This window comes from Microtus ochrogaster, linkage group LG3 (assembly GCF_000317375.1).
Source record: "Microtus ochrogaster isolate Prairie Vole_2 linkage group LG3, MicOch1.0, whole genome shotgun sequence".
In the NCBI taxonomy this organism is placed as follows: Eukaryota; Metazoa; Chordata; class Mammalia; order Rodentia; family Cricetidae; genus Microtus; species Microtus ochrogaster.
In genome coordinates, this window is record NC_022029.1 from 32,908,425 (window position 1) to 32,930,560 (window position 22,136).

General features: G+C 39.3%; 1 protein-coding gene across 6 annotated transcripts in view; it reads right to left on the reverse strand.

Annotated features, from left to right (window-relative positions):
- The window catches only part of Eml4 (echinoderm microtubule associated protein like 4), a 117,957-nt gene that overhangs the window by 53,485 nt on the left and 42,336 nt on the right, over positions 1-22,136 (reverse strand). For all 6 annotated transcript variants that reach the window (XM_005360748.3, XM_026785909.1, XM_013351354.2 and 3 more), the window contains exon 2: positions 2,341-2,523. In XM_005360748.3, coding sequence (XP_005360805.1) covers positions 2,341-2,523 — 183 coding nt within the window. The remainder of the gene's footprint in view (positions 1-2,340; positions 2,524-22,136) is intronic.

Sequence of the window (22,136 nt, forward strand, 5' to 3'; positions counted from 1 at the left end):
CTCAAAAAAATATACAATGAAAAAAAATTTTTTTAAAAGAACCACACAACATTATCCAAAGTGTTCCTGCCAAGCAATGTGCAAAACTTTAAAGTTCCTTATCTCTTGTCATTGATGCATGTATCTAATTACCACTAATAATAAAGAACAATTTCCCCACTTTTCTAAATCTCTACTATCTACATTTAGGTCCAAAATGAAGAATAATAAAAATAAACAATGTTGTTATTGTTGCCCCATAACTCCCTCCAAAACTTTAACTTACATCTCCCCAGGTCACTCAACATTTCTTTCATGTCTATGATCTTCCATTCTAATCAGCCCAGTTTTTCTCTCTTATCCATCTGAAACCTATCTTACAGGACAGATACAGTGGTGTGTGCCCATGATCCCAGCACATGGCAGTGAAGAAAATGGCACCTTGAGCTTGAGGTCAACCTAAGCTACACAGGGAGACTCATTCTCAAAACAAAGTGAAAATAAACATACAAACACAACTGCTTTACTACGTCAAAGAGAATGAAGGTAAGACTGATATTGAGTGATTAAGGATGCTTGCTGCCAAAACCGATGATCTGAGTTTTATTCCAGAAATCCACAGGGTGGAAAGAGAGAACTGATTTCTGTCCAATTGTCCTCTGACACCTAGAATAAACAAACAATAAAGCTCTGACAACTCCTGAGTGCATGTGTGTAATAAAAACTCTGCTGGGTTTTAATTCTTCTATTGTATCGCAGACTAGGAGTTGTGTCTTAGTTTTTTAGTGGTATTGGGAAGGAACCCAGTGCAGGCAGGCAAGCACTCTTCACGGAGTTGCATTTCTCCACCTCTAGAAATAGTAGTCATTTTCTATTTAAGACTTACCGTTTCTCCCCTGCCCTAAGAGTATCCTTCACAAACTCAGAGAAATTGCTTTACCAATTCTTATTACCAGCACCAATACTATCTTTCTCTTTGCTCTCTCAGTTCTCAACATATTTGTAAAACATCTTAAAACATAAAAAGTATGCAATCAGACAATATATATATTATATATCACTATGTTACTGAAACAGATACATATTTATTTATGTATTTATAATATATATATTTCAGTGGTATAGTAATTGCCTAGGACACATGGAAGTTTCAGTTACATTCTTAGAACCATAAATCAATGAATAATATTAAAACTGGCCTTCAATTTAGCATCCTTTTATAGCCACCATCATCTTTTCCCTTCAGACAATTTGTTTTAAGCCACTGCTCTTAATTATACAATTTTCCTCATTCAGAAAACTCCAATTACGTATCTCAAAATACTAGATTTTCAATTCTACTATCACATTGAGAATGCTTTTGTAGGGTTTTCTAATATTCTTATACATCAAACTCCAAGTGTTACTTCTTAATCTATTTTAATTGTTCTTTCTGCTGCAGCTGGCAACTTGCATCACTGATGTTGTGCTGGGCTTTCTTGTTTTATAGCACTATCACACCAACTTTCACCTGTAAGTTGAGTCCCAAAATCTTGTTGGCTAACAGCAGCAAGCACACCTCACCTGTACTTCAGCAATCTAGACATGCCCATGCATACACTGCCACATACATCTCACATTCAGCCTTCGAACACTGGCTTCACAGTCTTTCTTACAATCCTGGCTAACTGCGTTGTGTGCATCTGTCTAGTGAGTATCTAGGGCAACAAAGTACTTCTCTCCGTGTTGTCTTCTAGTTCTAACTCACTGCAATCCGGATAGAGCAGTCAGTGCAAATTTCCCTTTTCCAAACATTGCTGAGGACAGTGACCATGTTGGTCTTGTCTCTATAAGCTCCACCAAGAAGTATTTCAAGTGCTTGGTTAATTTGAAAGAATTAAAAATTCTTGGTGTTTGAAGAACAAAAGGCTACATCTGATTTAAAGGAGAGCAATGGGGTCTTTTCCGCTGAATATTTGGATGCTAAAATTCCTATTGTATTGAGGTTGACAATATTTTAAATATTGACCACAGAAGGCTTGGGATGAAGTTAAATAATTTACAACTGTTTTAATCATGTTTCTGTAATAGGTAGATCGAATGCCTAGCCATATTTAGGATGAGAAGCACAAAAAGATTCAGTCCTTGCTCAACAAATTTATTACATAGTTAGAAATATTATAGTGAAAAAGTCTATAAGTGAAGTATTACACAAAGTTCCCATCTGAAACAGTAAAGAGTAAACTTTCAGAATTTGGGAAATAAAGAAGCCTACTATAATCACAAGTAATTCCCAGGCAAATAGTACTGTATTTCAAGTTTCAATTTTCAAAAGAAAAGGGCAGAAGACACAAGACTCTTATGAACAACACACTTAATTACCTTTATTTGGCACAGACTTTTTCACTGAGGCTACATGATCTTCTGAGATTGCAAGACGTCTCAAAACATCAGCCAAAGCTGCCTTGAGTACAGTGATTTCATCTTCCTGTTGTTGAACTCGTGACTCAAGAGCTGAGAGGCGATCTTGAACATCAGAAGTACTTGCAGCAGAAATGCTATCATCTAAAAAAGAAAAGAAAATATTGACCATTTTAAAACCCAACTACTCAAGAAAAAAATTCCCTTCTGGTGAGAAAACTAAACCAAATCATGTTTTTTTTTGTTTGTTTGTTTGTTTGTTTTTCGAGACAGGGTTTCTCTGTAGCTTTGGAGCCTGTCCTAGAACTCCCTTTGGAGACCAGGCTGGACTCGAACTCACAGAGATCTGACTGCCTCTGCCTCCAAGTGCTGGGATTAAAGGCGTGCGCCACCACCGCCCAGCTCATGTTTTTGTTTTTTAAGACAAAACAAAACAAAAACAATAATTTTGGCATGTTTACAAGAGCAACTTCTACAAAGTTATTCTTCAAATTATTAGAACAATGGAATTTTCCCGTGGCTGATCCCCCACCTCCAGCCAAGGTGATACCACCTCAGTTTTCTTACTAAATGTTCCTATATACAACACTTTGGAGAGATAGCAACAGTTTTCAAAAGAGTAAACTATCCAAGCTCCCCCTTTTAATGACATCATGACCCTACTTCTTTAGGAAAGCAGCCAGCAAACCATTGGATGCATGCTCCAGCACTGACCAGAAAGCCCCCTCCCCTTGTCTTTACTCTCCCACTTCTCCAATACCTATAAAAAGCAACACTGTCATGAATGTAACTTAAAGACTTCTTGCTGCTCTCCTTTCTTCCAACAGTCCAATGTCTTTTAAAAAGAGTAATGGCTAGGTGTGGTGGCACATACCTGGCCATCTCTGCACTCTAGAGGCTCAAATTCCAATCAAGCCTGGGCTCTATTGTAAAAGACTATCAAAAACAAAGCGGTGGGCCAACAAGATGATGCAGCAGGTAAAGAGGCTGCCAGTCTGGGTTTGATCACTGGGACCCACATAGTAGAAGGGAAAAACCAACTTCCACAAATTTCCTGACTTCCACACACATACTGCAGCACATGTACACATCTGCCACAAATAAATATAAAAATAAACAAAGCAGTAGCAATAATAGTAATAAAAATAAATTAAAACCAATAAAGAAAAATAAAAGATGATGCTTCTATAAAGCTCCTACCTAACATGTTAGGTATATAACAACAAAGACTATTTCAAGTAAGTTTTAACTATAACAACATTATTAAATGCTTCCTAAGCTACTTAATTCTCGATTGCACTATTTGCTGAGTTAATTAGAATAAAAACATAGAGTTGTGGGCAGATGGGGACAGGAACACGAGAGAGAGGTTGTGGGGACTGATAGGGGATGGGAGAGCACTGGAGGAGACTACTGGGAAGGGGAGCATTTCAGGGTCAGGTAGAAACCTGGCGCAAGGGAATCTCCCAGGAATCTACAAGGAAGAGCCCAGCTAAGACTCCTAGCAATAGTGGATACATAGCCTGAATTGGTCATCTCCTGTCATTAAGCAAGACTTCAAGTGGAGCAAGATGTACGGCCTATGGGATGTGCTGGGTAAGGGTAGCCTAGAGATTGAAGGAGTGGCCAAACAATGACTGGTCTAACCTAAAACTCATGCCAGGAGAGTAAGCCCTCCCCTGAGACTATTGGGAGCAACTAGGACAAACAGGCTGGATGACCCAGAGACTTAGGATTAAACCAACCATGACTAGAGGGGAAAAATGTCAATGTAATGATAACTAACAATGTTATACTCATAGATTGCTGCCTAGCCCAACTGTCATCAGAGAGGCTTCATCCAGCATCTAATGGAAACAAATGCAGACCCACAGCCAAACATTAGGAGGAGCTAAGGGAATCCTGCAGAAGAGGCGGAGAAAAGATTGTAGGAGCCAGACGGGTTAAGGATACAAGAAAAGACACAGAATCAACTAACCTGGGCTCATAGGGGATCACAGAGATAACTGACAGCCAGGGAGTCTGCATGGGACTGACCCAGGCACTCTGGATGTTACAGTTGTGTAGCTTGGACCTCCTGTGGGATTCCTAACAGTGGGAGCAGGGGCTATCTCTGACTCTTTTGCTAGCTTTTGGGACCCTATTCCCATACTGGGTAACTTTGCCCAGTCATAGGAAGGTGTTTAGTCTTACTGCAACTTGATATCCATAGGACTTGCTCTTTCCTGAACAGAAAAAGAGGAAGAGTGGATTGGGTGGTGACCTACCCACAAACACAAAGTGGGGGAGGAGAGGTGGGAGGGGAAACTGCGGTCAAGATGCAAAACAAATTAATTTAAAGAAATATACAGCTGTATAGAAAGATCAAATGCTATTGGTTAATTCTCTATAAGACGAAAAATGCTGGGGAGAAATACTGACTTAATAGACACCCTTGGCCTACTTCTTAGATCAGAGGACAATTTAAACCAGATCAGTCATATAGACACTAAGGTAGAATGAGCCACTTTCCTCAAGCTGAAACAATATGCAGGGATTTCCTTAAACAGTTAATTCCAAGTCTGAGTTAACACACTGACACAATCCCCTCAGCATTTTTAAACCAAACCTATGAAACAGATGACAGGAGACATCCACCCTGAGACAGCAATGCCAACCGACCTTCCAGGGGGCAGATGTGCTCCCTTCTGCCTTTAGTGGGATTTCAGTGACAATTGGAGAAGTGACAATGTTGAAAGAAAAGCTGGGTCTGTCTTAAACTTGGTCTTGAAGTTCTGGTTCTATACGAATTAAGTACATTATCTTATTACATTATTTTATGATTGTAGCTCTTTGAACCTTAATTATTTATCTTTAAAGGAGGACAGTATAAAGCACACAAAGTACAAAGGGTAAAAACTTGACACATCTGTCAAAATGAGAGGGATCAACAATGGCTAGTAAGAACAACTCATTCTCCCATCTTATATTCTTATATATTTTTAAAGTTTTTATTAACATATTAACCATGCATAATAATGGGTTTCATTATGACATTTTCATACAGGTAGAGAATGTATTTCAATCACATTTGTACCCCCACTGCCCTCTTACCCTTCCACCCCCTGCAGAGCCTCTTCCTTTTGGCTCTTTCAGTATTTGTGTGTGTGTGTGTGTGTGTGTGTGTGTGTGTGTGTGTGTGTGTGTAGACAAGTGAGTTTCATTAGGGTTCTCATAAAAGAATTTACAGGACCACGGGCACCATAAAATTTTTCTTATATGTGTATGTATCTAATTTACACACACACACACATACACACACGTTGTGCTGTGTACGCGGTGTACACATGTGTGTGGGTGCAGTTGTTTTTCCATGCCCCTGAGGTACGTAGAGGCCAGAAGTTCATATGAAGTATCTTTCTCTACCATGCTGCACCTTAATTTCTGTTTCTCAACTGCACCCTGAGCTCACCGACTGACCCGGCATTGCTTAGCTCCCTGCCTCCAGCACTGGGTTTACATATGTGCACCACTGTGCCTGGCCTTCATGTGGATTCTTGGGATCCAACCTCAGGCCCTCATCCTTGTGCTACAGAGCCTCCCTGGCTCCAAACATCTTTATACTGCCCTTTCCTTTGTCATCTGGATGGCCCACGCTATTGGCAATGTGTAAGCTCAGTCACTATTTCTCCTGCCTTGAGTGCTTATTCTCCTCCTGGGGGCGGGGAGGGCACCGCACAGACAGACAGCTGCAGCTCTTCTCCCTTATGGAACTCTGACTTTTCAGGTCTTGTGAGCTCTGGTACGTCATTCTTCTACATTAGTAGGCTGAACTGCATGAGATGGTTTTCTAAGTCAGTGTAAAAATGACTACTAGCAATTTCATATGGTTTAATTTCTACTGAACACTACAGAAATGGTGATTTCAGGCCAGAGAGACAATGCAGATTTTTATTTTTTTAGAGAGAGCAGTATACACATGCGTTTTCTCTTGGCTCATTAACACTCCAAGAATTTTCTTAAGATTGTCAGTAATATTAATCCCAGCACTCGGGAGGCAGAGGCAGGCGGATCTCTGTGAGTTCGAGACCAGTCTGGTCTACAAGAGCTAGTTCCAGGACAGGCCCCAAAAGCACAGAGAAATCCTGTCTCGAAAAAAAAAAAAAAAAAGATTGTCAGTAATAAAGCAACTCCTGACTACTTTGAGTCCCAGTTTTGAATTCTTAAGGAGTGGACAACCAATTTAGCAGTCGGTCTTGTATTTCCGCCAGTTGATTATGTGGCCTAATAAATCTAGTTTTTGCAAGCCACTGCTTGTAAGCCAAACACTGTAATTAAGTCAGTAAACTATATGGCTATTACCTCCTAAACTCTTTTCAAATTATGAAGGCTAAGCTGTAAGCTTAAGTCATAAACATAATCTGTTTGGTGCCTGTGGGAAGGCAAGCAGAGCCTAGTGAGCTTTATCAAACTCCATGCCAACATATAAACCCATCTGGGTTCATACCACATCAGTACTTTTGGTTCGGAAATCACTTGCCTTTCATACATCCATTTTTTTTCTTTTAATGGATAAGGTTTTTTGTTTGTTTGTTTTAACTTTGTGAATGTTGGATAGTCACATAAATGTAATTCTGCCTGTTCAGATCTTACCAAACTGGACAAGTCCTATGACAAACACAAGGACAATTTTTCAAAGGCAAATAAGCACCAAGGTAACAACTAACAATACCCTATTTTTGTACTGTACTTTCCATACTAACTACTGCATTCCTTTTCTTGTGCTGTCTGTATTAAAGTGAAGGTAAAACTCAAGATATTAACTAGCTTGCCCAAGGACACCAAGCTAGTCTTGATATCTGAGAATTAAAACATCAGCCCAACTCCCAAATTAAATGCCTTTTATTTTATTTCACACTCCATTCTAATAATAATCACATGGCAACCAAATAAATAGATCCTTTTACAAAGATAGACGAGTTTAAAACTACTGAATGAAGTAAACAGCATCTCTGTTTTAAACAAACTGCTGGTCTTTCTGCCGAGTTATTAATGAACCAACCCCTTTCCCCCCAGTCCTCTAGTCTGGATGAACAATTAAAGGCACTCTTGCTAAGGCAGACGGGAATGAGGGCTGAAGTGAGCCTGCACAATCGTTCTCAGCTCTACACAAATTCTTGTTTGAAATCTCAACCCTTTGGGCCAGGGAGGTAACTTAGCAGATAAAGCACGTGAGTACAATACTGGAGATCTGACATTAGACCTTCAGATCCAAGCTAAATGCCAAATACAGCGACACACACAGATATAACCCAACACTCCTATGGGAAGATGCAAGATGCAGACAAGAGACTCCCCAAAAATTTGTGAGGACCAGATAGCCTGGTTTATACAGTGGCCAACAAGAGACCCTGTTTCAAGTAAAGTGGAAGACAAGGATGTACCCCACTCACAAATGTAAACACACACACACACACTGAAATCTCAACACTTTCAGGAGCAGGATCCAATAAAAGATGTGGCACAGCAGTGCATGAAATCTGGTGTTAAACTGACTGGGTAAATATGTTTACTTATCAGCTCTGTAAGTAGTTTCCTCACAAGTAATTTCATCATGCTAATTAGTACTAACATAAGGCTCGGGAAGATCAGATAAATAATGAGCACCATCATATAAGAAGGGTTTGTTAAGTGATGGATGCTCTTGACTGCCTTGCTTAATAATAACATGAAACTGGAAATGACCTAAAATTCATGAGCACCCATGCAACCACCAATAAGGAAAATATATAGGGGGGAAAAACTGGAAGATCTGCAAGACAATTTAAGTTAAATAAGCAAACTGCAAAACAATATGGACTAACACCACCACCACCAAAACTACACACACACACACACACACACACACACACACACACACACACACACACGAAGTTGGTTAAGCAAAGCTTTTCATTATGGTTTTGTATATTTGACACTAGCAAAAAGCAACACAACAGAAGTGTATTATGATGTATACTTACTTTGTTTAACTTTGCATTGCCTGGTGCCAACTTAAGATAAGTTCTCTTCTAACACAGTGATCCAAAAGTATAGAGACATATACAATAAAATACTGTGAAGTTAAACTTGCAATCATAGATTACTAATGTTGGGAAGAAACTTTCTTAAAGTCAGTGATTCCCGGCATTTGTAGATAAGGAACTGAGAAGCCAGGTGAGTGTTACATGGCTTACAGCAGTAAGATGAGCTCCTTCCTCTAATGTCATGTTCTCTCTGTAGTTTGAAAACTTCCTTTTCCCAATATAACACAATCTCATTCACAATAAACTTTTTAGGAATGCATCTGTTCAGCAAATACACTTTTGGATTCTTTTAACACTCCCTTTTGTTAGTTCAAATATATTGGTTTCTTTTCTGTATACCATGATAGTCCTTTGTTTTGTGCTTTCTCCTTTCAAAATAGTTTCTAGTCTTCAAGGTTAAAAAGTAGAACTGAAAAGAAAATTCTCATGAGTTCTTAAACCAGCGGGAAAATAACAACAAATAACCTTACCTGTCAGTCTGCTTCCTGGGGTGTACACACACACACACACACACACACACACACACACACACACACACACACACACACACACACACACACAGTCTTGTTTATTAGGAAATGTAAACAATGCCTACTTAATTAGTGAACATCTAATGCTAGCTATATTTATTTTGTTCTACTACAATGAATCACCAACTTGTTTCCTGAACCGTGATGAAATGTGTCACCTGTGCAGAAATATATACACTGTGTTCTAAATACCCAAGCTAGCAACCCAGTATTGTATGAGAGTATCTCCAGAATTTTAATTACTTTATGTCAATCCTTTGAAAATGGAACATTGTCACTTGTTTTCATATTAGTAGGGTCACGATTGCAACTAATGATGATAATTTCCATTTAGATATTAAATGATCAGGAGAGTGACCAGAATACATATGGTATACATATGAAAAGTTCAATTTACTAATTAAAAAAATTAACTATTATGCTGAAACCTGTGATAAAAAGGTGTCTTAGAAGATCTCCCCCCCCACACACACACCTAATTCAATAATTTCTAATCTTTCTTTGGGGAGCGTGCAGAATTTCATTATGTAGAACAGGCTGGCCTCAAACTCACAGAAATTCTGCAGTCTCTGCCTCCTCGGATTAAAGGTGTGTACCATCACGTCCAGCCCTAATCTTTTTTTTAGTGTTTCTGTGTATCATTTTGCAGCTAGGAATAATTATGTGTACCTGTAACAATACCTGCTTCTGATATAATATCCTACATTACTGGATATTGGATAAACAAGCCTTTGTATTGTATAAGTGAAAAGAAAATAGTTTCTGACATGACGGTGTATTATATTAAAAATTCTGTGTGCACGTTTATAGATTCACTAATACATATATGCCTAACTATATGTACATGACTACACATATACACACGAACTATGTTAAGAAGGACATAACTTCTAAAACTAGAAAAGAATAAAGGAAAAAGGTAACATTGACTGGTGGCTACTCCATGCTAGGCACTGTGAGACATGACTTATGTCAACCAATGACCCAATGAAACAGGCTCGGTATCCCTACTTACAATAAGTACACTGAAGCAGTGAGAAGCAGCTGCCTACTACTGTGCATCTAGTAAGATGCAGAGCTGGAGTGCGATCCATAAGAATGTTGAACCTAGAGATGTAGCTTTAGAGGAGGGATGTGGCAGATGCATTCTACAGGACCAACCAACTGTGGGCGCCACACATCTCCTACTATATAATAACATGAGAATCAGATAGCCTGGCCAAATAGAGCTGTCTCATCTCCTTTGAAATTTTTAAAAAATTTTATTTTACACGTATAAGTGTTTTATCTGCATTTATGTCTGTGTACCTACCACATGTGTGTATGGTGCTCTTGGAAGCCAGAAAAGGGCATCTGGAACTGGAGTTGTAGGCGCTGGGAACTGAACTCAGGAGAAACAGTCACTACTCTGAATCACCAAGCCATCTCTCCAGCTCCCTGCTGCATCTTTATTCTTAATGACAAAACAATTACTTAAGATCTCAGAAGAAGAATATTAGTAGGTGAACTGAAAAGAGTTACCCTGAAGGTAAAACTCTGAAGAATTACCCATAAGGCAATGAATCCCACAACCACTCTACTGCACACCTTTTACTGCAGGGTAACCCAAACCCCAGAACTATATTTAAAACAAGACAAAACCCGTTCTCTCTGGCCAAAAGTCTTGGGAGGGATGAGATGCTGCAGGATGGGTCTCTACCACAGGGCGGCAGTCAGCAGTGCCGGGAGCAGGAAAGGCTAGCCTTTTCCTTCCTTACTGCTTCCCCTTGACATGGGTAACAACAAAAGGAAAGGACTCAACTTCCAAGCAAGAAAGCAGAGTAAGGGGATCTTCAGAGCCCAAGATACCAAGGTAACAGAGGATGCTGTGACACCGAACCTGAAGTCCTCCACCATAGCAGAGAGGACGCCGTGACACTTGAACTTGACGTCCTTCAAGCTACACAAACATGAAAACTGGAATCAATATGGCATAAAGTTGGAAATGATGCAATTCTGTATCAAGAAGTCAATGCCACTATGTATTTTGCAACAGTTAAGATTAATTCTAGGAAATAATTGTAAAAATGTATGCATAAAAACACAAATGCACAACTGGAGTCATATTCATGTAGGAATTAATATTTCCTATTTATCACAATATCCTACTCCCAAAGTAAACTTCTTCTCTCAAAAGAATTTTAACTAAACAATATATATTTTTTTAAAAAAAAAACTTGGGTACCTTAAATTGGTAGTACACAGTAATGTTAATTACCTCTGTTCAGCAACACAATGATAGGAAAGCAAGACTCCTTTCAGACTCAGGAAGTGGAATAACAACAGAAATATTTGCGATGGTTTGAACAGGATGGCCTGGAAGGTTCCCATATTGAATGTTTAGTCACAGGAATGACGTTTTTTGAAAGGACCAGGAGGTTTGGCCCTGACGGAGAAAGCGTTTGTATCACTGGGAGTGTGTTTAGAGGTTTCAAAAGTCCATACGAGGTCTCCCCTCCCCCAACTTCCTCCACCTACCGATCAGGATGTAGCGCTCAGCTACTCCTCCAGCACCTGCCTGCCTGCCACCATGCTCCCACCATGACCAAAGTGGACAAAGTCTCTGAAACTGTGAGCAAGCCGCTAAGCAAATGCTTTCTTTCACAAGAGTAGCCTTGGTCATGATACCTCTCTCTCTCCACAGCAATAGAACACCAACTAAGACACACCTGTTCTCTGCTTTAAGACTTTTTCTTTGAAAGCTAAAAGTCATCTAGACAAGAAATGTTTTTAAGAAAATGAAAAAAAATTTACTTCTGTAATCCAAGAATGATGCCTAGTTCAAAAAAATTGGATATTCTTCTAGCATCAACTCAATACAAAACGTGAAACAGATGTGCACACAATCTGTTTCTGGAGGGTTCTGGTAGGACTTCACTGAAGAATGAGGTACACAATCTGATTATTTAGGAGGCACTATTAAATTACTGTCCAGTAAAAGCTGGTGCTTTAACCTCTTCTCAACAACAATACGTATTACATGTCGAACCATGTTTCACTGGAGAAAATCATGTGGTGCAGAACCCACTCTGCCCTCCCCACACATGTCACTGTTAAGCACTCAGAGCACTTAGGCAAACACTTATGACATTACTGCCACGTGTACTTAAGAGTGAGAGAAGACCAGGGTCTCGACTGGCTCCCATCTGGACAGGCAGGTCTCAGTGCGTACAGTGACTGTGCACTGAAGGGGACCAGGCAGCTGTCTCCGCTCTTCGCACTTCTGTATGTCTCCCACTCTTCCCAGACACTCCAAGCAAGCTCCAGCTGTAAACCTGGCGAAATGTTTGGCACTCTGAGGGAGTCCTCTTGGTCTAGATGGCCGGCCGCAAAGCACTCCTCTGTTGGCACACACAAAAGCTGCTCTCCGCTAGCAGTTCTCTACTCATTTACAAAGCGACAGCACTGTAGGAGAAGGGCACACACAGGACCAGACAGGCCCTTGGTGTGGCTGTACTGATGCATTACTTTTATCACCTTCAACTGCTCCTTCAAACCCCAACCCTAGATTTCTCCTTCTGAAACTGCAACACAATACAGCTTCTATAAATAACAGGTCAGAAGTGCCAAAGTGAGCATTTTTTCTTGTAGGAAATAAAAATAAACAATGTGCATGCAAAGTGGCAAGTCATATTTCCTTTTTCCTTTTGCTTTTGTTTAAAATGAAACCTACTTGATTGAAGTATAAAGAATCACCACTTTTCATTAACTTTAAAATGTAAATATTTAGACCATGGCTGATGAATTACAGGAACTTCACTAATAAATATAATTAATAAAAAGTCATTTTCAAAATTATCTAAAAATGTTAAAACTATATTAGTGAATTAACCCATAAGATGAAACAATTCACAACTGGTTACATACTCTAGTTTTAAACCATCGATGCTTACAAGTAATGTCGATGTGCAACAATTCAAATCATAAATATTTTCAGTCCTTCTTACAATACCATATAAAGCCAGGTGACAATGAACATGATGTATTTTTTGTGTATGGGCACTTCTAAATTCAACTAAAGGACAAATTCATAAAAAGTGTCAAAGATACCAGAAGATTTTCTTCAATTTATTTTAAAACTTTTTATTTAAGAAAAGTAAATCTAAATCAATCCAAAATAAACACAAGCAATGTGACTACTATAAACACATTCACGCACCAAGAAAATATTATTTAGTAGATGAAATCTACACCAAACTGAACATGAAGAGATGTGAACACAGGGATAAACGAGTGGATAAGCTGGTAAAAGAGGAATGGGGAAACTCACATTAATATTTCAAACAGCCTTTATAGGAAAGTTGTTCAAATGCTCTACAAGAATATTCTAGAAAACAATTCTGTTTTGACCAACAACTGGTATAGATTCATCAAAGAACAGGACTTAAGTGATCTGCGGAGTGTGTAGTCTGAAACATTACAGATTAGAAAGCCTTCAAATTCTTCACAATGATTGAAGAGCTGGGAAGTATGTTATACTTCAATCTCCAAATTTCAGCCTAGTTTTATAATTCTTTAAACTAAACTTATAGCCTCATGAGGTTAGGGCTGTCAAGTTTTGTAAGAAGGTGCTTTCTACCTAGGACCTAACAAAAGCACTTCTCTTTTGCATTATAGCACAACCAACTCTTTTTTCTGCATCACATCTGAGTAGATAGAATACTAATTATTTATTTAGATTATATGACTTAGGTAATTCTTTCTTCTCAAATAAATCTGACTTCAGGCCAGAAAACTGTGGCTCCTACTCTTAGCTTAGTTTCCATGTCCAGGAATCATCTATCTACTTTATTACTACAGCTGAGCATCCCTCCTAAAAGAGCTATTCAGACTCTTTCAAGTATTTGAATACCATATCTAAAAATTGCCCAAGACGTCAAAGAAAGGACCGGAGATATGGTTCAGTGGTTCACTTTCCTAGCACACATGTGGCCTTAGACTGATTTCTGGATCAGAGAGAAAAAAGGGGGGCAGAGAGGGGAAATGGAAGAGAAGAAGAGGAGAGGTAGGGAGATGAGAGAGGAAGGGATGGACGCAGAGGAAGGAAGGAAGAAGTGAGAAGGGGAAGGAGAGAGGGGATAAAGGAAAGGGGAGGAGATGCTGAAAAGAACTATGATGGTTAATTTTCATTGTCAATGTCACTGGATTTAGAATCAGCCAGGAGTGTCTGTGAGGGAGTTTCTAGATTAGCTGACATAGAAAGACCTTCCCTGAATGTGGGTGGTGCTGCATTTCACGGGCTGGGTTTGGGGACTTTATTTAATGGAGAATGTGGACTTGAGTATCTACTCTTCTCTTTGCTTCCTGAGAGCAGACGTACCATGACTGTCAGTTCAAGACACTACCATCATGCTTTCCCACCACAATGAACTCCAATTTCTTAACAGTAATCCCAATAAACCCCTACTTTCCTAAGCTTCTTTTGTCACTTTATCATAGCAGTGAGAAATGTAACTAAAACAAAGACCTAAAACATCCTTATCCCCAGAAATCTATTCCCTAGAAGTTAGACATGAAGAGGGAGATGAAACATTTCTGTGAGGTGGTGGAAAGGCTGTGGTCTCCTCCCTATCACAACAACCATGTGACACTCCAGTGTCAGCAAAAGGAAAGAGTAACATTTACTTAATCAAAGACCCAAAGAAAATTATTTTTTAATGAAGAATGCATCATGCTGCTATGTCTTTTGACAAAATGGGTATGCGCCAAATGCAAAGAATTCAGACCCTTCTTGGCTTCTGTGGCATTCCTTCCTCCCAGGTATACGAGAAAATCCCTTCTGGGATGAAAATCTTATTATTTACTGTAAAGCAAGATTGGTCAGAGAATTTCTTAATGGCCAGCTCTAATCAGACAGGTAGGGAAGAAAGCTAGAGGCAATTATAAGCATTATGGCCTGCTTTAGGGAAATACTGACCACAACAAACTGGGGAGAGGAAAGGTCTCTCTCTGTCTCTGTCTCTCTCTCTAACACGGAGGAACCCTGCTTACTAGCTGGCCTTTCCCTGGCTTGCCCAGCTAACTTTCCTATACAGCACACATCCATCTGCCCAGGGATGGTGCTACCCACAGTGGGCTGGACTCTCCTGTATCTCTTAGCAATTAAGGAAGTGGCTCAAACACAAGTCAATGTGATAGGGGCAATTCCTCAGGTCTGGCAGGTTGACAACTGAAGCTAAACTACAAGGGTTCAATTTCCATGACCCACCTTGAGGTAGAGAAATTCTTATTTCTCAAATTCATATTCTTATGAAGGGCAGGGGAGGATAAAGGAGGAGGTTAGAGAGATGTTGGCTTGAGGCCCTTTTAAGTAAGTGTTCTCAGCTGTTCTGGAACTCAATCTGTAGATCAGGATCACAAAGATCCTTCTGCCTCTGCCTCCCGAGTGCCGGGATTAAAGGTGTGCACACCAAGAACTTGCGGTTGAGGAGCTCACTGACTTGAGGGTAAATCTACTACTATTATTTTACTACACACACATGGGTGAGTTTCTTAATATCTCTAGGCTTCCCGTTTTTTAATTTTTAAAAAGATTTATTTATTTTTATTTCATGTGTATGGGTGTTTTCCCTGCACCTATGTCTACGTATTATGAGCATGCTGTGTCTGCAGGGGCCAGTAGAGGGTGTGAGACCCCCTGGAACTGAAGTTACAGACACTTGTGAGCTGTCATGTGGACGCTGGGAATTGAACCTGGGTTCTCGCTCTAAAAATCAACCAGTGCACTTCACTGCTGAGCCTTTCCCCAGCCCTGGGCTGTCCATCTTTAAAATGAGGCTAGGAACATCTAAGGCACAAAACTGTGGAAAATCTAGTGAGATAAGTCATTGGCAAGTATGTAAAGTATGCCTATAATCCCAGCATTCACAAGCAGGCAAGAGAACTCCAAGGTTAAGACCAGTCTGAGCTGTTTCACAAAAAGCAAATCAAGATAAAACAACATGTAAAAAAAAAGTAAATACTAAAGTGTATATAACCATTCACTATTCCAAAATAAAAACCTGCTAAGCCCATACCTAGACTTGCCTTAATGATGTGTAAGTTCTACAGTTAAAGATTTATTAAAATCTGGTTTAGGAGCATCAGCACAGAGACACTGCATATTTATCAACTGTTATCTAAATTCCATTTCATAATCAGAAACCTGAAAATGAACTAAATTGGAATTTGTAGGAAAAGATGAAACAACACATAGCTATCTGCTATTTATATGACAACCATTTTTAACAGTAAACTAATAGTACACCAGGTATCATTAGGGTTTAGATACATTTTCTAACCTAGAAGACATCAATTGGAAGAATGGGGGGGGGGCAGAGTAAAACAAAATACAATAAAGTACAGAATGAACGTGACCCTGATAAATGAGTAAATCAACCACAAGTTTTGTCAACAAACTTATTAACCTGTATATGAAGGCAGAAAGCATCACAGAGCACCGCATACAGACTGAGTTCGTAGACAGGCAGGTTAGGGTTTTTCTTAGTGGGGGAGAACAGTAGAATAGCTTAAATAGGCCCATGCTACTTTTACAAACCAGTAAGATATTCTAATTCTTTCTAAAGAGAGAGGTTGGGGAGACAGCTCGGTTGGCAAGGTGCTTGTTTTGCAAGAATGAAGACCTTAGTTTGGGCCCCCAGCACTCATGTGAAAAAGCTGGGCATGGTGGGGGTGACATCTATAATCCTAGTGCTGGAAGTACGGCAGGAGGATCTGAGGCTCTTTGGGCCGTCAGTTTACTTAAATGAGCAAGACCCTATCTAAATTTAAAACAAACAAGGGTGGTGAGATATGGCTCAGTGGTCAAGAGCACTGGCTACTCTTGCAGAGGACCAGAGCTCAGTACCCAGCACACATGTGGTAGCTCACAACTATATCTGTAACTTCAATCTCAGGGGAATATGATCCCCCTCTTCTGGTACCCATGGGCACTGCATGCATGTGCATAGACATAAGAAGACAAAACACTCATACAAATATAACAAAAATAGAGGTTAAAAATTTAAAAAAAAACTTTTAAAAAATAAAAACTTTTAAGAAGGTGGTGAAAATGATAGAAGTCCCCTAAAATCAAACTCTGGCTTAAACGCACACATGCACGCCTACACAAACACAAGATCATGTATAAATACATACAACATGTGTGTTGTATACTTATATGAACATAAAATTGACAGAAAAAGACTAGACTGTTTAATCACTTTAGCACAAAGCTCAAGAAAATCTTGTTTTCTTTTTAAATAGAATCTTTTTCTATTGAATTCCATGGAAAAATTTTGGCAATCTGCTAAAAGAATCAAAATTCTTATTTTTTAAGGAACTAAATATTAATGGTCACATACTTCTTTATTCATTCATTTAACATTATTTTAAATTTATTGGCATGTTTGTGCATACGGTGTATAGTATGACATTTTTATATGTATACACATTAAAATGGCTAAATCAAGGTATGTGCATCACTTCACATAACATACAGACACTTAATCTATTCTAAGGGCTGGCAAGATGGCTCAGCAGATAAAGGGGCTTGCCAAATAAACCAGGCAACCTGAGTTCAATTCCCGGAACCCACATAAAAGTGGAAGAAGATATAAACTTCATCAAATTGTCTTCTGATCTTTGCACTTGCATGTACACACACACAATTTGAAATTAAAAGAAAAAAAAATCTGCCCTCGGAAATATTCCAAAAATACAGCACACTGATACTAACTGTGCAAACCATGATGTAAATAAAGTACAGGAGTCTTCCCTGGAATTATTCCTTTTTAACTGAAACTGTGCCCTTTAACCTTCATCTTCCCAGACTCCACTACCATATCCCAACTTTCAAGCCCTGGGTAAATACCCTTGTATTAGTTCAACGCCATTTAGATCCCACATGAAGTGAGAGCATATAAGGCTGCCTTTATGTGCCTGCCTTCTTTCACTTAACACAAAGCCTTCCAGGCTTACCTATGTTGCTGAAGATGGCAACGCTTTCTATTCTAAAAATGAATAAGGTATTACAGTTTTTGTATCTAGTCATCTGTTGGTAGATACTTAAACTGATTCCATATCTTGTCTACTGTAAATGATGCTAAGACAAATATGCAAGTGTAGTGATCTTTGATATACTGAATTTCTTATCTTTTGAATGTGTACCTAGGAGGACTCAGACTATATGATAATACAATTTTAAAAATTTTAAGAAGCTACCCTACTTTTGTCCATAAGGCTTTAAATGCTGTTGAGGTCTTTGTTTTTTTTTGTTTTTTTTTTTGCTGTTGTTTTTAAATATACAATGGTCACCCAACACAGGTCAAGAAACATACACACATACAAAATAAAGATGCAGAACTTAGGAATATAGAGAAGATTCAGTATATAAATTTTACTTTAATTTTGTCACTACTATCAGACAAAACAGAACTGACAAGCTGTTTCCAACCCACCCACAAATGTCTCAAAACTATACTGCAGCCATAGGAGATGCAAGGCATTGATGCACCATGAACACATAATTATACAATTATAGTTCATTTGTTAAGGCAGCATTAGTCTTTTAAAACAAAATAAAATTTTAGACTTTTGCATACTATTTATACATCCTATATTCAGTGGCTAATTTTCCTACCATGATAAATCTTAAGCTAAAAGGTATAACATTTAAAAGAACTATATAAATAAAGCCTATAAACCAACAAAAAGGCCTCAGCCCAATAGAAAACAAGGAAAAGCCATACACAGGCCAACTCTGTGGGAGGAGAACATGGGTCGGCTTCCCTGTTAACCAGACACATAAAATGAAGTGCTGCTTTTGCATAGGACCCAGTTTCAATTCCCAGCGCTCATAAGATGGATCACAGGCACCTGACAACTCCAGTTCCAGGGGGTCCAATGCCCTCTTCTGGCCTCCATGAGCTACTCATGCATGTATGCATGACAAACGAACTCACACAAGCATTTTTAAAATTTTTAACTATCTGGGTGGTGGTGGTGCACGCCTTCAATCCCAGCACTCAGGAGACAGAGGTAGGTGGATCTCTGAGTTCAATATCAGCCTGATCTAGAGAGAGAGAGTTCCAAGACAGCCAAGGCTACACAGAGAAACCCTGTCTCAAAAACAAACAAAAACAAAAAACCCCAAAACTAAATAAAGTAACTGCTCATTATGACAATCAAAATATGTACACACAAACATGACCAAACATATTTTAACAATTCTCAGAAAGCATCTTCCTCATGAGTAGAAAACCCCGTTTATGTATATACTGTGCCAATAGCTTAATTCAAGCACAGCAATGCCTAAAGACAAATGTTCAAGCATTTGGTTACTAAATGAAACACAGTAACCATCTATTTCTACCAGGGTTGGACAGTAAGAAATGTGCTCAATTTGTAATGTGAAAAACAGAGGTTAAAGGATTTTCTGGAGAAAGGGTAACTGGAGAAAGCCTGAAGCTTGATAAGTGAGAACTGCTTTCTCTGAAAGAAGGTTTTTAATAAAACAAAAGAGTAGGCCTGAAGAGATAAGCCCAAAGGCTAAGAGTGCTTGCTGAACAAACATGAGAACCAGAGTTCGAATCCCAGCACCTACAGGAGGATGATCGAAAACACCTGTAACTCTAGCACAAGTAATCACAAACCTTCTGGCTTCCATTAACACCTACCTGTACATATATCCACAAAGATACAGACAAACACAGACAGACAGACAAACACAGACAGACAGACAGACAGACACAAACACACACACACACACAGTGCCCTAGCAGGTCTAACATAATCCTGTTTCCAATAAGGAAAAGATGCAACTAACCCATCCTCCATAAGAATATATATATATATATATATATATATATATATATATATATATATATATATATATGGTTTGGAGAGACGGCTCAGTGGTAAATAGCACTGGCTATTCTTTCACAGAGGTCCTCAGTTCAATTCCCAGCAACCACGTGGTGGCTCACTATCATCTATAATGAGATCTGGTGCTCTCTCTTGGTGTGTAGGCAGAACACCATACATAGTAGATAAATAAATCTTGGGGTTGGGGGGAGACTATATTCCTAAGATTATTAAATTTAATGTGAATAATCATCTTAACTTTTTATATTTATTTAGTGTGTGTTATGCACACATTTGCACCATAGCACATATGAGGAAGACAGAGAACGGAGATCAGAGGATAACTTGACATAATCAATTCTCTCCTTTCACCAAGTGGGTTCCAGATTCAAACTCAGTCATCAGGCTTGGCAGCATCCCTGAATAATCCTCACTAATGAGATATTTATTATGTTTTGGTCAGAGGAAAAATCTGAAACTACCATGTATTCAAGTGTCCTGGTTTGCTTTTTATTGCTGTGATAAACATCACAACCAAAACCAAAACAGGGAGGAAGGGGTTTATTCCATCTTATAGGTTTTACAGTTCCCTGATGAAGTGAAGTCAGAGCAGGAAGCTGGAGGCAGGAGACATGGAGAAGCCCTACCTACTAGCTTGAGTTTTAATTGCTTGCTCAGCTACCTTTTTACACAACCCAGGAGGACCACCTGTCCAGGAGTGGCACTGCTCACAGCAGGCGGGGCCTTCTCACATCTATCATTAATGAAGAAATTTCCCCCACAGACTTGCCTACAAGCCAATCTGATGAAGACGATTCCTTGAGGTTCCTTCTTCCAAGATGACTTTAGATGGTGTCAAGTTGACAAGCACACTATGCAGCGTAGCTAGTGAACACAGCAGTTGGTGATGAAGGGGTGACACCTTCCCAGGATGCCACAATAAACTGGATAAAACCCACGTGTGAGCACGTCTGAGAGACAGCACGGGTTTCTAATATGCTGAAACTCACGATGACCTTCCTGCCTCAGCACATACCCCCCCCCCGAAGGGGGGCTGGCTTACAGGTGTATGTCTCCACACCCAGCCTCAAATATAGTTACATTACTTTCCAACTTCACTACCTTCACTCATACTCACTCAGGATGTGTTCTTACTTCTTTCTCCTTGGAAGGATAAATAGCAGAATCTGGGTAACTTTCCAAATTAGCACTCTTCCTGACACCTTTCTGAGCAACTCACTGAGACAAGTTTCTTGGTCCAACACTGACCCTTTTCTAATCCTCTTTGGTGCACCTCAATTGTCACAGTACCCGTAATATAGAAACATTAACGACCTTTATCAGCTGAAAATAAAACTTTTTCTAATCTCTTATTTGTTATGACAGTTTCAGATTCAGTGAGAAACAAAGTTGGCCTTTATTCCTTCCAATTACTTTGCTTTATTCCTTCCAATTACTTTGCTTCTCTGTCACTTTGATGGTCTTTAAATTTTTAAGACTTATTCATAGTTCTGGAAATTATACAACTACTGGGCTGTTGAGGGGGCGTCTTTGGAGAGCAGATACACTATAGTATCCAGAACCTCTTATAAAGCTTGTTTTCCGAAACTTCAACTCTGGTTTCCTGGAATACTTTCTCTTGGAGTAGTAAATTTTCACTGCAAAAGCTCAACTACCTTGAACCACAGTAATGTAGAGGACATGCATGTGTATGTGCTTGGCTGGACAGTAGCTTAGACTGCCGGACATTTGGGCCCATGCATAAGATGATAAAGAAAACACCAGAACTCTCTAGTTGAGTATCAGCCAGTGATGGAGGAGGGTCATCTGTCTATGTGTTACTTTCATTGGTTAATAAAGAAACTGCCTTGATCCTTTGATAGGACAGAAAATTAGGTAGGCGAAGTAAACAGAACAGAATGCTGGGAAGAAGGGAAGTGAGACAGTCGCCATGATTCTTCGACCCAAGATGGATGTAGGCTACAATCTTCCAGGTAAGCCACCTCCTCGTGGTGTTACACACATTATTAGAAATGGGTTAATCAAGATGTGAGAGTTAGCCAATAAGAGGCCAGGCAGTATTTAAAAGAATACAGTTTCCGTGTAATTATTTTGGGTAAAGCTAGCCAGTGGCCGGAAGCCAGGTGGTGGGAAGTGGCCCACCGCTCCTTCTACAAGCCACTGAAACAAATACTGCCCAAATGCCTACCTCACAAATGATATGAGGTTTAACAACATAATTGCTTTAAATCATTGAGTTTTTAAGTGTTATTTTTTTTTC